Source organism: Herpailurus yagouaroundi, unplaced genomic scaffold (assembly GCF_014898765.1).
Source record: "Herpailurus yagouaroundi ecotype Mexico unplaced genomic scaffold, PumYag 199, whole genome shotgun sequence".
In the NCBI taxonomy this organism is placed as follows: Eukaryota; Metazoa; Chordata; class Mammalia; order Carnivora; family Felidae; genus Herpailurus; species Herpailurus yagouaroundi.
In genome coordinates this window covers 5073234-5090223 of record NW_024412430.1, presented here as the reverse complement: position 1 = coordinate 5090223, position 16990 = coordinate 5073234, and the positions used below count along the sequence as shown (strand labels likewise).

The window sequence follows — 16990 nt, the reverse complement described above, 5'->3', positions numbered from 1 at the left end:
GCCTTTTGCCTCCATCACATTCGAGAGGCCCGAGGTGTGGTACTGGGTGAGAAGATGCTGAAAGGGGTGCAGCGCTTGGGAGGGAAAGGGGAACCCGACAAGCTGAAACCCAGCAAAAATAATCAGTCCGCCTTGTCGTTACCTAAGCTGATGACAGTAAATGAGCAGAAAGCAATCTGTCAGCACATTCACGGTTGGCCTTTACCCAGCACGTGGCCCGCCACACACCGCCTCAGGCAGAGACGAACAGCAGAGATGCAAGCACTCCTTGGTGAGGTCACATGGTTGGGAGCCCAGAATGTTCCTTGAAGAACCAAAGAAGGAGAACTTAGACTCTCAGATAGTGGCCGGGCAGAAGCGGGCGTTCCCACTTTGTTCTTCTTTGTTCCTTTTCTCTGCACCCCTCCGGCTTAACTGCACCCTTCCTCGTGTTGACACGGGAGCACACGCCTTGACCTCCTCTGTCACCTGACAGCATTCTGGTCATCCTCGGGGCCAGCCCTGCCAGGCGCTCCAGCTCACTGCTGGCCAACAATAAGAAGGCTTCATAACCTCCTTTGAGAAACAAATACACTACAAGAAAACGCCCCGTATCACTGAGAGTGAAACGTGAGGTGTTTCTTTCAAGAAACACACGTTTATAACCCTTTAGAATGGTTAGGAACTGGGTATAATGAGTGACACCCTGTATGATTGACGTTATTAACGAAGAGATGCAAAGCTTTCCTCTGGTATCTTGTCAATGCTGTGAAATTCATCAACGGGCAAAGGCCAACTTGATTCTGCTCCCCCTTCAGATGACCCTGTAATTCAGTGGAGTCTGAAATACAACATTCTACTGTAGCATGAGAACAGACACTAGGCATAAAAATATAAATACATAACAGCTAAGACACTTCACCCTTACTAATCTCGTGGCAGACATTTTGGTAAGCCACTTGAACTCTACACTGAGCTGTTTCCAAACGTCTGCCTGGAGACCTTGTCCTTGACAGAAGTCAGAAAGTCCAGAATGAAGCCAGTTACTTTTTATTAGTTCTTAATCATCCTCTGGGTAACACGAGACACAGACCACCAAGTTCAATGAAACGCAGATTACAACCACTCCCAAAGGTCTCCAATTCGAATCTGTATGTCTAAGATGGTATGTCTCGGGGCGCCTGGGTGGCTCGGTCGGTTGAGCATCCGACTTCGGCTCAGGTCACGATCTCGTGGTTCGTGAGTTCGAGCCCCGCGTCGGGCTCTATGTGGACAGCTTGGAGCCTGGAGCCTGCTTCAAATTCTGTTGTCTCCCTCTTTCTCTGTCCCTCCCCAACTTGCGCTCTGCCTCCCTCTCTGAAAAATACATTAACATTAAAAGAATTCAAAATAAATAAATACACGAGTCGTAAATGCATAATCAGTAGCCCATAAATACATCTCGGTGCTGCTTTCCTTCGCCCCAGCCTCTTCACAGCTGCCTTCATGAAGGGTCCTTAGGGTCCAGATCAACCTTGTTTGTTGAGCACATAGACCAAGAGAAGGTTTTTGCCCTTGAAACCCAAATATCTATACCTATTAAACACGATGAGCGTACATATGTGAGGACATTGAATTCTGGTGGTTAAGAGAAATACGCCAACGTAGCTCATGGAAGAAACCCCATCTCCTCCCTGTAGGTTTCAGCACCACTGTCATAAAACGTGTCCCGAGAGGACCTACGGCGAAGGATCTGAATGTAAACCGTGTGACACGAACTGCAGCAACTGTGACCAGCAGGCGTGCTACTCGTGTGAAGAGGGCTTCTTTCTCCTGGGTAAGTGTGACAACGGCAGGGTGCAGAGGAAGAACAAAGGCTCCGGGGCCTCACCCGGAAAGGAGAGCACCCGCCTGATAGGTCTGAGTCTTGCGCCTCTCGTCCGGGGACGGACTGTAATTTGGTTTCAGAATAAGCATTAGCCCAGACTACTTCTTTCTGCTTCTATTACTGTAGCGGAGTTCCTATTTCACTAATTAATTGCAAACATCTCCGAGCTGATGGAAACGAGAGTGGAAGGGGGGGGGGTGCAGGAACACCGACGATAAAGGCCTTGAGAGGAGTCACCTGAAATATCCAGAACCATGACTCTTCCTAAGCACTGTAACAGGTAAACAAGATCCTCTGGTCAGTTCTGGATGGTTAGGAAAGAAATACCCTACGAGTCTTGCAGTCCAAGAACTAATGGTCCAGTGCTCTCGAATGTTTGTGGGAGAGAGAGAGAGGGGCAGACAGCCCACCCAGATCTCCAGTGGTTCTATATGGACACTATTTTATTTGTTCAGGGCCCTGAGAATTGACTAGGCTCTTAACCCCTTGAGCTAATAACCAATTTAAATTCCCCGCTAAAGGCGGACTTTAAATGTTGGATTTAAGACCCATTCCTTGGTTGAAATAAGCTTACGCCAGCTTGGTTTCTTAAAAAAACAAACTCAAAAATAAATACACATTAAAAAAACTAAAAAAAAAAAAAAAAAAAAACCACAAAAGTTTAAAAGAAAAAGGTGGGGCGCCTGGGTGGCTCAGTGAAGCGTCCGACTTCGGCTCAGGTCATAATATCGCAGTGGGTGAGTTCGAGCCCCGCGTCGGGCTCTGTGCTGACAGCTCGGAGCCTGGAGCCTGCTTCGGATTCTGGGTCTCCCTCTCTCTCTGCCCCTCCTCCGCTCATGTCATCTCGGTCTCTGTCTCTCTCTCTCTCTTTCAAAACTAAACAAGCATTTAAAAACATTTTTTTAAAGAAGTTTACAAACTCCAATAAAAATGTTCCCGAGACGCCCCTCGGCCTGTTTGGAACTTGGCCTTGCACAGAGCACCAAGCCAAGCCAGCCAGGGGCCCACCTTCAGCCTCCCTCTCTGCGTTCTCACGTAGGCGGCACGTGTGTGCGCAAATGTGGCCCCGGCTTCTACGGCGACCCAGAGACGGGAGAATGTGAGCCCTGCCACCGGGCCTGTGAAACCTGCACTGGCTTTGGCCACCAGCAGTGTCGCACGTGCCGAGAAGGACTGCAGCTGCGGCAGGGGACGTGTGTGGGTCCCGCCCAGACCCCAGTGGAAGGCGAATTCTGGAACGGTATGTGCCTCCCGAGAGAGAAAGCAGGTGCCTGGCCGCCTTCTCTGCCTCCCTCCCTCTTTAACCCTCACCTTCGGGATGTCCCAGAGATGCAGGCTGGGCAGGGAACAAAAGCTGGGAGTGGGCGTCTAGTCTGGGCCGCTCCCGAGGGCTCTGATGCTCCCGGCGGGGGGGGCGAGAGGGGAGGAGGCTGTGGTCGGTGGGCATCTGTCCTGGAGGGAAACCCAGAGGGCGGCTCACGGGTGGCGTGGCCACCGGGTTTCTATCCCCGCGGAGGGGACGTCGGAGCTCGTAAGAGAGTCGTGTAGGGCAATCGCCCAGCAACCACTGTCTCCAAGATTTCAGAGTGGCTTCTGTCACGTTCGTGTATCTCCTTGTCACGGTAAAGGGCAACGGCCGGTAAGGGTGGGCGTCTTCGGTTGGACAAGGGAGAACCTCTCGCAAGTAGCGGAGGTAAAGCTGGGTCAGCTGATCCTTCCGGCCGCTTGATCAGAACTTCCCATCATTCAAGCTTGCCTTTTCAAAGCCCCCCCGCCCCCTGCTCCGGTTGCAGATGGGGAAAGTGGGCATCTTGATGGGAGCAGGAGGAAAGATGCGGGAGCTTATGATCCAACAGCAAAGGCCTGTGTGTGTTCATTCCTACCCGCGTCCTCAGAACCGGCCTCCTCGCCCTGGAGCCTCCGCCACGGGCTTCCCTGCAAGGTAGCTGCAAACTTCGATGACCTCTCGGTGTCTGTGGTGGTTAAAAAACAAAGCCCTCATCCTGCTGGGAGAAAAAAAAAATCTGACTCGCATTCTATGCAGAGACGCTCTCCGTTTGATTTCAAGGCGAGGATTTGTTGAAAAGGTCATTTCGGTGCAGAAGCCATGGGGGCCGAAGGGAGGTCCGCCGAGGATGAGTCTTCTAAGGGCCGGGGAGAGGGATCGATCCGGGGCCGGAGAAAGGCTCTTGCTGGGTTCCAGAGGAGGGACATCCAGGGCCACTGTCCACCACGACAGTGTCACCAATGTGACCTAAAGGAAAAGCAGCCCGGAGATCATCACAAACCCAGCAGCCAAAGGCCCCGGAGAACACGGGCCAATTTCAGAGACGTAGCTGGGAAGAAAATCATTCAATCCAGATTGGGATATCTTCCGTGAATTATAGCTGGACCAAAAACGCTGAAAACGAGTTTGTCTGGCATTCAGGCATTTAAGAGGCAGCGCGAGCCAAGAGGAAAATAGTCTGGTGCTGTGTTTCTAGCTCAGAACATCTGTATTTTATCTGGCATCCAGATGATGAAAAGGTCCAGGGAGCCAAGAGTCAGAGCAGACTTGATTCCCCAAATGATTACATGTCCCTTTCAACCGGACTACGCGCTTCGCAAGCAGAAATCAGGCCTGGACTGTTCCCCTCCGTCGGAGCACCACACCCAGCCCTCTGCATTTTCTACTATCAAAAATACAGTGTTTTTGAAGACAGGAAGGCATTAGTCCATTTGGGGAGTTAGCACTACTAAGGGATCGGGGAAGCAGATGAAAATGTTTCTCACGGCTGGACCAAAGCAGTAAAGTCAATGGCATGGCTGCCCTTCTCTAGGATCGAGGAAAGAAGACAGGCAGACTGTTAACAGAGGGGAAAAAAAGACGCGTCTTTTCGGAGCAAGGTGCGGCTGAAGCTCTGCTTCCCCAGCACGGTTTAGATCCCACTGGAGTGGACAGGAAGTGGGAAATGTGCCCCATCGAGACCCGGGAGCACTTGAGCCAATGCCAACAATCTTTCCCCCTGACTTCTAACTCTCAAAAAAACAAAGTTGAGAGTGTAATCGGAGAGCAGAGGGTTCCAGAAAACAGCCACTAATTAGCCGCCCCTTTAAGATGATGCAAAGCAGATTGCAGTCATCCGGGGTCGACTCCTGAGGGAGCCCGGGCAAATTACAGATCGGCCGTAAAAGAATATAGCTGCCTAGGTGGTATCAGCAAGGTGCCGTCGCCGGATCCAGGCAGGGAAAGGAAAACGGAACTAACCTCAGTCCGTGCCTTCACCCGCACGACTTCCGCGGCAACGGTGAGATCGCGTTTGCATCCAAAGACTAGGACTGCCTGCGCTCTCTACGCCAGCACGTGTTGGAGAAGATCCCGTGCAATAAAAATCCAACCGGAGTTCACGGAACTCCTCTTTTCATAAGGTGGCCACTCACAACGAGAGTGGCCACGGTGGGAGGCCGTCATTCTTTGTTCGTGACGCAGCCGGTGGGAGTACTTCCTACCCTAGGCCAAGGATGGAGATCTCCCCACACGCTGGACCGTGCCTGGCAAATCCTTCAGCCGAGACTAAGTAATGGCCAAAGATGGCCACTCAACTCTGTTCTTCCTGCCAAGAATCCCTCGCACAAAAGTAGAGATCGCCACCAGATCCCCCGTCCCAGTTACTGACATATCGTGGAGACCACTTAGTTCAGCGTCCCTTCCACAGCAGCAGCAGAACCGACATTAAATAGGCTGCCGATGGCTTCACCAGTGACTCAGGCATCACAGACCTACCACTGGGGCAAACATTCAGGCGTGGCAGGCCACGGCTTCGGTTGGTTTCCTGAAACCATTGTTGGGAATGGAAACAGCTTATTCTATTACTATTAAATCATTCGGATTTTCTTAGGCGGTTTTCCCCCTGGGAGTGCCGGAAAGTCCTAAGAGTAATTCCTGCACATTTCCCCCTACCCACCTAATTCCATCATCGATTAAAACCGTGTTTGTAGCAGGCTCTAATTACATCTTCTGATGATGGTTTAATCTACAAAGCACAAACACAGTGAATTAACTTTTCATCTTTGACCACATCCTAACAATTTCTCACTGGCCTGTCTTTGGATCTTAATTCCGATGCCCTGAGGAAGCCTGAATCCCACAGTCAGTCATAAACACTGAGAGCCAAACGTAAAGAATAAATCTCAATAGCGTGGAGGTACGTCGCCTACCTGTAACTCAGTTGTAGAGAACTTTAAAGATGCCCCGAAAATCTAACTTTTAGAAGGACTTTCTAGGTATATATAGTTGTCTCACTTAGAAGTGAGGGTCATGATCTTTCGGTTCATGGGATCGAGCCTCACGTCGGGCTCTTAGCTGACAGCGAGGAGCCTGCTTGGGTTTCTCTCTCTCTGTCCCTCCCCTACTCATACTCTCCTCCTCTCCATGCCCTCCACCCCCCCAAAAATAAGTAAACTTTAAGAAAAAAAAGTAAAGCATATAAATGAAATAAAATAAGAACATGGAACTACCTCAGGCAAGTTCATTTTGAGAATTAAATGAGAGAACACACATAGAGCTCCCAGGACGGACTATGACACAATAAAAGTTAAACCAACTATCCAACCCTGTAACCTGATTCTGGTCTTAACGCAGGAAATACTAGTTCACTATCTAAACAATCTTCCTACGTCATGAAAGCAAGTAACTTTGGAGACCTGAAGAGTAATACAGGTCTGGGAAAAACAGTCCCAGAAAGAAGGTACCAAATAATGCTCAGCTTGGGACGTCTAAGAGCCAAGCAGAGTCCGGACTTAACTAATAAGGTGTATACAGATGTCAATGACAGCTGTATTTAGAACCAAAAAAAGAGGGGGGGAGGGACGGGGTAATCTAAACATGTAACGAAAGAAAAAAATTAAGTGACTTATGGTTCATGCAAACGCACAAACCTTTAAAAATAGTGTGTTCAAAGAATTTTAATAGAAATGCCTATAAAAGTTATACTATTAAATATAAAATGGAGAGTCAGTATCATACCCACAGATGTAAATGATTACGCAAACATATGTAATTATACTCACACGTTCAATGTAAAGACGGGACGTCTATGTGCTACAGTAGATGCCGCAGGCATTTCTGGGTGGGGAGATGATGGGCAGGACTTCTCTTATCTTTTTTGTATTTAAAAAAAAAACTTTTTTTTTTTTTTTTTTAAATAAAAAAGAACCTGCACCCACCGCAAACCCATCTTTGGAGAAGACCTGGCCACAGAAACGACGGCGGAAGTTTCCAATCAAAAGAGGTAACAGGGAAATAGGGAGGAGACGACAATCCCAATGAAGCAAGGAGCCTCTGTGATTTAGAAACCAACCCAAGACGCTGGGCTACCAGGAGCAGATGGGGGTGCAGAAGTCACAAGACAAAAACCAGAAAGAGGTGGTGACCACAACGTAGGTGCTCAAAGGCCAAAGACGGGGAGGAAACTCAGCAGGAGAGTATTCTGGAACACATAAGGGTGTTCCTGATGTGCTGAGTGGTTCTGTCTGGGAGACGCTATCAAGAGAAGCCCCTGTCCTTGCAAATCTGTAAGAATGGGCTGAAGAAAAAAAGCACCTTTTGCCTTCCCAGTCACCGTAGTATGATTTGAAATAGCAGGGACTGGAAAAAACTAAATGGTCACCAGTGGTTACCAATTGGAAAAATGAACTATGATTCACCCGTGCAATGGAATACCGTCGAGACATAAACAAGAATGAGGGGGTTCTTCATATACCGATAGAGAATGGTCCCCAAAATATAGTATTATCAAAAAATGTGATAAAGAGTGTGAATAGATAGTTTGCATAAAAAGGGTGGAGAGAGGGGCGACTGGGTGGCTCAGTCGTTTAAGCGTCCCAGCTTTGGTTTCGGCTCAGGTCATGATCTCACAGTTCTCGAGATCGAGCCCCATGTCGGGTTCTGTGCTGGCAGTGTGGGGTCTGCTCGGGATTCCCTCTGCCTCTCTTTGCTTTTTTTTTTTTAAACTTTGTGAATGTTGCTTATTTAAAAATTTAAAAAGCAAATAAAACTTCTGTTTTATATGGCTTAGCTATACTCATTTCTCAAGGACAGACCACAGCATTTCCCTGGTCAAGGACATTTTTTTTCTTTGAGGTCTTGTCCAGTCCAGAATTTCTTGAGTGAAAAAAAAAACAAACTACAATCAAGGTCAAAATTTACTTGTGATTAAGTCACTAACCTTTGATACAAAAGAGCAGTGTCTGGGAATGACGCTTGGTTGCCCACAGTTAAGTGCTGTTAACTGTGTGTATAGAGCACCCTCTCGTGGCCATTTCCTGACATTACAGAAATGTATTCAAGCCTATGACAACCTGCCCAAATGTGAGATAGTTGTAATTATAAATACATACGTATGTGTAGATAGATACATTCTAGCTTACAAAACAGTGGGAAAGTTCTTTAAAACTCATATCTTTGCAAATTCAAAAAATAGTATAAAAACAATAAAATCAAAAATTCAACTCGTGGTGGGGGGGGGGGGGATTCAACCCCTGATCTAGACATAAAAATATGAAAGGTTTCGATGCTGTCTGAAAAAGCTTTTTTCGCTATTATTTCAAGAACTGCCCTCGGCCATTAAGTATCTTTTTTTCTGTTTTATTGAAATCTAACTGACATACAACCCTATGCAGGCTTAAGGCTTACCACGTATGATGTGATGCTTTGATATACGTATGCGCTGCAAAATAATTACCACAATGAGGGTAATACATCTACCATTTCCATTGTTACCTTTCCTGTGTGCGTGTGTGTGTGTGTGTGTGTGTGTGAAAACCTAGTCTCTTAGCAGCTTTCACGTGCACAGTGCAGGACTAGCCATAGCCACCATGCTGCACATGACATCCCCCAGAACGAATTCATCTTATAACCACAACTTTGTGCCTTTGGTCCCCTTCACCCCTTCTCCCCAGCTGCGCTCCTGATGCTGGAAACCACCAATGTACTCTAGGAGTTTGGCTCCTTTCTGGATTCCACGTATAAGTGAGATCATACAGTGTTTCTCTCTCTCTCTGACATATTTCATTTAGCATACTGCTCAAGGTTCATTCATCCATTTGTTCCAAATGGCAGGATTTCCTTCCTTCTATGGGTGAATATTTTCTAATTGCATGTATACCCCACAACTCCTTTATCCATTCATCCATCGATGGACACTTCGGTGGTTGCCATGTCTTGGCCGTTGCAAACGACGCAGCAGGGAACACGGGCAGGCGGGTATCTCTTCAAGATGGTGATTTCATTTCCTCCAGAAGTGGAACGGCCGGATCACATGGTGGTTCCATTTTTAATCTTCTGAGGCCCCTCCACACCCTTGTCCCCAGTGGCTGTGCCCATTCCCGTTCCCACCAGTGGCGCACAAGGGCTCCCTTTCCTCCACGATCTGCATTTCCCTGGCGATTCGTGAGGACTGATGTCGGCAACAGAATCGTTGCTCACCTGCGCTGCCTTCTCTTTTGGGTGAAGTGATACCGTCAGGTTAAAAAGGCCTTCAGGGAAACCCCCCGTCCTGCCGAGGGGCAGGAGGACCACCGGCGGGAGAAGCCCAGGATGGGCATTCGCTCTGCACCAGGCTAACTGAGCTCTGAGCAGCTCCCCCGAGGGAGACTACACCAGTCAGTCTCCTGAAAAACGAGGGTGTATTGCTCTCCCCAAACTGGGACAAAAACTACCACTTAGCACAGCAGGATGATCATTTCTGTCCGCACATCTATATCTACATCCACACCGATGTCTATCTACCCACCTCTGAATCTGGTTTCCTCCGGAGCAAGTCTCAGCGGCTGATCCACCGTAGCTCCTTCATAGAAAGCCCACAATGCCTCCCAGGGCCGCTCCAGGTACGGAACAGAAGAAAGAGAGAGAGAGAGAGAGAGAAATAGAGCCAAAGGCTGGGACCCGGGGTGGAATGGTAACAAAGGAGGAAACGGGGAGAAAGGAAGCAGAAGGGACTACCGTTTACTGAGCCACTCTGCGACCACATCACACACACGGTTTCATTCCGTCTTCGCGACGGTCCTATAAGGGAAGGACCATTTGCTTTTTCATTCTGGAGACATGGAAAGTAGGACTCTTCAAGTTTCATTGCCGTATCCATGGTTACCCTCCGTAAGTGGCACAGCTGGGCTCTGGAGGCAGCTGTCACTACAGAACCAACTATGGCAGACTGACCCTCGGGAAGAGAAGCAGCAGGACTCCAGGGAGGGAAGGGATGAGAATGGAAAGATGCCAACAATCGCTGACTGAGGGTCAGACTCATTCGTATCACACATCCTGAGCCAGAACTTCTTTTTGCTAATTGCTCCCCGCTGTGGGACTCATGCTGATCCCCAAGCCAGGCTTGAGACTCCGTCAAGATCTCCTGCACCGATTCAGTGATGTCGCTAAGGCGATTCTGCAGGTCGCTGAAAACTGTCCCGCGGACTTGGTGACATCCTGGAAAAGCCTGGCCGGCGAATGCTCTTGGCGGGAAAGGGAGAGAGGAACACCTCGAATGTTCCCCAGGTTAATGGTGGGTTGACCTCGGGTGGTCTGATCACCTGCCCAACCAGAAAGCTCGGCGGTGGCTCCATCATGTGGATGTTTAATGATGATTTGAGAGGACATAGAGTTAGGTTTGCTTCCCACAAGTGGCTACTCTGAAGATCACAGAGACCAAGCATTGCCCGATCATGAGACCTGGTTCCAAAGAACAAAAAAAGAAAGAAAAGGAAAAAAGTTTCTCCACGAGAGGCGCGATGAATTCTCAGTTATCCTCTTAGACTGAAGAGAAACGGTCATCCAAGAATCTTGGGGGAAGAAGGGATGACCTTGAACCAGAAAACTCTCTATGTGCGCATACACACAAGCAATACTCCCACAGACTGCTGACAGACGAAGGAAGGAACCCGTTGTTAGTTCAAACATCCCTTTTGTGTCGAAGGTTATTCTGTCAGTGGATTTGCAAAGCAGGTTTTGATAATCAATTGTCAGCGGAGAAGGAAGAGAAAAAATAAATAAGGCCCACCATGTAGGCAACGAGTGGGTACCAGTGTTTAGCCAATGTTAACTTGAAGGGATTCTATTTGGGCAGGAAGGCGGAGGAGATTACCCCCAAGACCCCTCCCCACACTGTAATAATGCCTGTTCATAGGACACTGACTTCTGGTTTCTGTCCCCACACAGACATTTTGAGAGGACACCAGCCTTGTCATCCTTCTTGTGAAACCTGCAATGAATCGGCGACCCTGTGCACTTCGTGTCCGAAAGGTCAGTGTGGAGGGTGACAAGGGGCGGAAGGGGCCGAGCCAATTTGCTGTCCCTTACGTACAGGTATCGGCATCTTTACGTAAAAGGTTTGCAGGACTCGATCTAGTCTCCTCATTATTCCTATCACAGGGAATGCAGGGACCCAAACAGTGACCTCTTGTAAAAACTTGCTCTCAGAGGCACCTGGCTGGCTCAGTCAGTAGAGCATGGAACTCTTTTTTTTTTTTTTTTTAATTTTTTTTTTTCAACGTTTATTTATTTTTGGGACAGAGAGAGACAGAGCATGAATGGGCGAGGGGCAGAGAGAGAGGGAGACACAGAATCAGAAACAGGCTCCAGGCTCTGAGCCATCAGCCCAGAGCCCGACGTGGGGCTCGAACTCACGGACCGCGAGATCGTGACCTGGCTGAAGTCGGACGCTTAACCGACTGCGCCACCCAGGCGCCCCTAGAGCATGGAACTCTTGATCTCGGGGTGGTAAATTTGAGGCCCACGTTGGGTGTAGAGATTACTGAAAAATGAAATCTTTATAAAAAAAAGCTGGCTTTCAAAGGAAAAAGAAAGAGAAAAGGAAAGAAAAGAAAAGGTTCTTATCCAAAGGCATGATGAGGCTATCTGTTGATTTTGCCACAGAATTTGTTAGGGTATCTGGGTACGTGACATTTCTAGAAGTTCCATTACTCCCCCCCCCCCCTTTTGTTTAGTGTTTTTTTTATTTTTGAGAGAGAGAGAGAGAGAGCACCAATGGGGTAAAGGCAGAGAAAGAGGGATACAGAGGATCCAAAGCAGGCTCTGCACTGACAGCAGAGTCTGACAAGAGACTCGAACTCACAAACCATGAGATCATGACCCAAGCCAAAGTCGGATGCTTAACCGACTCGGCCACCCAGGGGCCCCTAGAAGTTCCATTACTCTTTAAAGTTCATTAGCCATGGGGTGCCTGGGTGGCTCAGTCACTTAAGTGTCCAACTCTTGGTTTTGGCTCAGGTCGTGATCTCACGGCTGGTGAGTTCGAGCCCCGGGTCAGGCTCTGTGCTGACAGCATGGAGCCTGCTTGACATTCTCTCTCCCTGTCTCTCTCTGCCCCTCCCTGCTCATGCTCTCTCGAAAACTAACATTTTAATTAATTAATTAATTAGTTAGTTAGTTAATAATTAATTACTTCATGGATGTGTGTGCTGTTGGACCAGACACATGATGACCGTCTGATCTGCCTTCTTCCCTGGGTTTCTAGGCACGTATCTGTTGGCCCAGGCCTGTGTCTCCTCGTGTCCCGAAGGCACATGGCCCTCGGTGACGAGTGGCAGCTGCGAGAACTGTCCGGAAGACTGTGCCTCCTGCTCTGGAGCCAATCTTTGCGGAAAGTGCCGGACTCGGCCAGACTTCCCTCTCTTCCTCCATGAAGGCAGGTGCTACACCAGATGTCCTGAGTAAGTGTCCCTCTTCCTTTCACGTCCGGGTCTGGTTCATCCTCCTGTACCTGGAGGACAATCCCTTCTCGCACCAAAGAAGCCCTGTCCCGTGTTCCTGGTCACAGAGCCGCCGAAAGTGTCCCCTCGCGACTCTGACATCACTGTTGGCTGCAGCAGCCAAAACATACGGAAGGCCAGATGCATGCTTCGCCCTGGTGACTGCTACATACACACATTTTCACTCTTGCAAAAATACATTCTTTTTCCACCTTGTCTCTGGTTGCTTTTTTCCCATCACAAGAGTCAGACTGTGATGGGCTGTGAACACATGAATGAATCTCTTCTTCTGAAATGTTTATAGTAGGTGAGGTAGGAGGTCTACATCATAAATATAGAATAATATCTGGTTAATTATTTATTGATTCCTCATGGTTGCCTCGGTCCCCTGGTTTCTAATTCCTTCTCTCTTCCCATCAGTGGCTCTACCTCCAGGATTTAACAGGGAAGCGGAAAACATCAAATGGAAAAGTATATCAGGAAACTTACAGTGACGAACAACAGAAATCCTAGGTAGAATCCTAAGTAGAAGTGTCCATCCTGAGACAAAATGGGGTAGATTTTGTCACGTAACAAGGAGTTTAGAAATCCAGCGTTGGTTACGTGAGTGGCCAACGCTTCGTTGAAAACCCACAACCTTTACATTTTGCTCTTGGTTCGCGCTTAGCCTGTCCTCCCCCGAGCCCCTTCACATCTCATTAGCCAGAAGGCATCACTTGCATGTCCAAAACCGATCTCGGTCAAGAGGGATGGACACAGGATCGGTTTAGGCTAAACACGGTTCACCCCTGGATACCCCCATAAAATCAGAACCCTGACAGCAAGGCAGACTGGAAAGAGGAAGGCACGAGAAAAGTTCAGGGACGTGACCGACAGAATCTGTTGTGAGGAATTCGAAATTTCATTTGTTCACTGATTCAAAAGAACTCGATGACAGATCCACAAGATCTATCTCAGTAGTGGAGAGAGCGAGAGCATTAGTATCTGTATCCACTACTGAGACAGAGCCTGTAGGTACAGTCATAAGTCACAGTACTCCAGGAGCTCCCAATCTAGCAGAGAAGCCAAACACATTCAACTCAATTCCGCCGATAAATATTTAGCACCTACTAGGTGTTGAGAATCACTATTGGAAGCTAAGGTATGAGCAACTGAAGGAAGTCTGAGCCTGCAAAAGGCTTACAATCCAGTAGGGGAGGTTTATATCAACGAGTGTCATCCTTCTCAGGGCCTAAATACACAAAAGGCGAAGACATTCCCAGGGAAAGGAAACCACGTAAAAACAGCTACTTGTCGAGTCTTGTGATGTCCCGACACCGTGCTAAGGGCTTCCAATGTATGACCTCACTAATCCTCGCAAGAATCTTCTTTTCTGCTGTTTTCTGCTGTTTCGAGAACGAGGTAGCATGCCAGGATCACAGAGCTAATCCCTGGTATGGCGAGGATTTTACCCCAAATCTCTCTAGCACTTAAATGTATGTGCTTAGTCATCACACAATGCCACCTTCTCATCTAACTGGGGTTTCTTTTTTTCAAGAACAGCTTACATATAATTTAACACCACGCAATTCCTTCATGCCAAGCGTACAATTCAATGGCTTTTGGGATATTGCCGGAGTTGTGTCATCATCACCACAATCCATTTTAAAATACTTTCATCACCCCAAAAAAGAAACTCCGAATTTCCCCCATCCCTAAACAACCACTAATTTACCTTCTGTCTCAATAGATTTGCCTTTTCCTTGATATTTCACAAAAATAGAACCCTACAAAATGTGATCTTTTGGGCCGGTTTCCTTCACTTAGCGTATTTTCAAGGCTCCTCTCCAGCTGGGTATTTGAGAAGAGGCTTAAGAGTGAATAGCTCTTAAAGCATTTTGTCAGGCAGACAGTAGGAGAAGGGGAAGGAAACCGTCAGGGTAAGAGAAGCCGGGGAGGGAAGGAAGGATGATGCAAGAGAGAGTCAGAAAACTCCCAGCCCAGCCGCTTCAACAACCACGCTCCAGCCTCAGCAAAGCTAGCCTAGACACGAGAGAAAAACGAAGGTGAAGCCCCGTAACCTACTTCCCAGAGTCCATCACTGCCTCTTCGTTAACCTCTGCCATGGTGGGACTCAACCGACTGTTGTTATCGTCACCTTACTTATTTAATCATTCCCACCCTTTGCCGACTCCATCTTGGATTCTTTGAACGTTACGGGAATTGATAATGCAGTAAAGCGAAGAAGAAGGGGCAGCATTTGGCCTCCCTCCAGTGAGCTGGTGGCTCAACGCTACCCCAAACCAGGATCGAGCTACTCCTTGAAGCAATGGGACACCATGCAGATACACAGCAGCCAAGATATTCTGTATTTTTTGAGCGGTAGGGAAGCCACCGACATGGCCCAAAAGTCCTGTAGACTACAGAATCGTGAGCATGTGCCCTCTGCTTTGAGTAGGGTGGGTTCCTTCCAGTAGCCCCACCCCCCCATTCTTGTGTTTATAAAAAAAAAAACAACAGGGAAGATAAAGTCTGAGGAATGTATAATATCTAGCTTGGCTTGGTGGCTTTGTTGCTATTTCTGAGAAAACACCCTTATGGGTGCAACCCATCCTCCAACAGCAGTCAGACTTAGACCAGGACTACAACCTGCAGTGAAATGGCCGCCAAATATTCAGAATTACTTACAAGTCAACCGTAGTGGCCACGACTTTTTCAAATACGATACATGCTCATGAAAGAGGAAAGCCTGAGTAGCAGCATACATCATTTACAGCGATTGTTTAAAAGGTGACCAAAAAGGGGCGCCTGGGTGGCGCTGTCTGTTAAGCGTCCGACTTCAGCCAGGTCGCGATCTCCCGGTCCGTGAGTTCGAGCCCCGTGTCGGGCTCTGGGCTGATGGCTCGGAGCCTGGAGCCTGTTTCTGATTCTGTGTCTCCCTCTCTCTCTGCCCCTCCCCCGTTCATGCTCTGTCTCTCTCTGTCCCAAAAAAATAAATAAACGTTAAAAAAAAAAATTTTTTTTTTAAATAAAAAAAAAATTAAAAAAAGGCGACCAACAAAAAAACAAAATAGTCTGCTCAAATTCACCAAATAGGAATGATTTGAAACTCCGATGGCAGGAAAACAATCTTCCGTCAAGTGCTGGCTCTCAGTCTTAGGTGTCCATAGAAACCAGGTAAAGCTCCACAACCACACAGCTCTTGTGACATACATGTATCTGGGTCGAACAACCTCCATATAAAGTACTTTGAAATTAACAATGTAATACAAATGGCCATTTCTTCTCCAAAGAGATATTCTTTTTCTTCTTAAATGAAAATAACAGGGAAGTAAAGCATTAACAACAAAAAAGAAAGTTTTGTAAAGGTGAGGAGAACATAGCAGGACCAAGTACTGGGCAGGTCTGTGGAGAGAAGGCTGCTTTTAGCAAAGGGGTTCTGCAGAAGAACCTTCCGGCTGATTCCCAACAAGTTCCTGAGATTTACGTGTTTTTCAGTTAGCAGTTATCTTCAATAGTGTGTGTGTGTGTGTGTGTGTGTGTGTGTGTGCATGCTTTCTTTTTACCATTTGAAGTGAATAAAATTTTACGCTAGTGAGGAATCACTAAACAAAATATTGAAAAAATAATATCCAATTAAAAAAATTTTTTAATATTTATTTTTGAGAGAGAGAGAGAGAGAGAGAGAGCGCGCGCGCGGGGGTGGGGGGTGCAAAGAGAGAGGGGGACAGAGGATCCCAAGCAGGCTCTGTGCTGACAGCAGAGAGCCTGATGTGGGGCTCAAACTCACAAACTGTGAGATCATGACCTGAGCTGGAGTCAGATGCTTCATTGACCGAGCCACCCAAAGAAATAGCATCCATCTGAATCTTTCTCATATCCCATCCCTTGGACGTTTTTCTGTTCCTCCTCATTCTTCCGTGTTTTAGACTCTTGTGATTATCTTGACGCAAACTTGACCCGACCTGCTTAACATTTTGTGTTCTTTTTTGACTGAATCCATTCCTTTTACGTTAGCATCTCATAGGACATCCACTGACTCCCCTAGGAGAAGAATCTGGAACAGGTTCTTGGTGCTGCACCTTTTCAAACTCTATACTCGAACCGCTCGTGTTCAGTGTCCAGAAACAATTCTGTAAGGACCTTGGCCAGGCAGAGCGCTGAAAATCCCCCAGAGGTCAAGTGATAGCACATGAACCAAAGCCTCCAACCTCTAAGCACAAGACTGGCTCCTTAGTCAGTCCCCCTCCTAAACTACAGTGTGGCTGGCCCCACCCTGAGACATTCCTTTCTTCAAAGGATCAAATGTGGTCTGTTGGGTCTCAAGGAATAACAAAGACATTCACACCCCTTGGGAAATTCCAAGAGTTTAGAAGTTAGCTGGGGAGGAAAGCCAGGCTTCTCTTTGGGTGAGGCCAAAGC

The 16990-nt window shown here is 47.7% G+C and overlaps 1 protein-coding gene across 1 annotated transcript in view; it reads left to right on the top strand.

The window, feature by feature from the left end:
• Positions 1 to 16990, top strand: part of PCSK5 (proprotein convertase subtilisin/kexin type 5) — a 471153-nt gene that overhangs the window by 421623 nt on the left and 32540 nt on the right. The window contains exons 25-30 of the mRNA XM_040449255.1: positions 26 to 284; positions 1659 to 1795; positions 2886 to 3086; positions 7039 to 7116; positions 11037 to 11120; positions 12355 to 12550. Of these exons, the coding sequence (XP_040305189.1) occupies positions 26 to 284; positions 1659 to 1795; positions 2886 to 3086; positions 7039 to 7116; positions 11037 to 11120; positions 12355 to 12550 (955 nt within the window). The remainder of the gene's footprint in view (positions 1 to 25; positions 285 to 1658; positions 1796 to 2885; positions 3087 to 7038; positions 7117 to 11036; positions 11121 to 12354; positions 12551 to 16990) is intronic.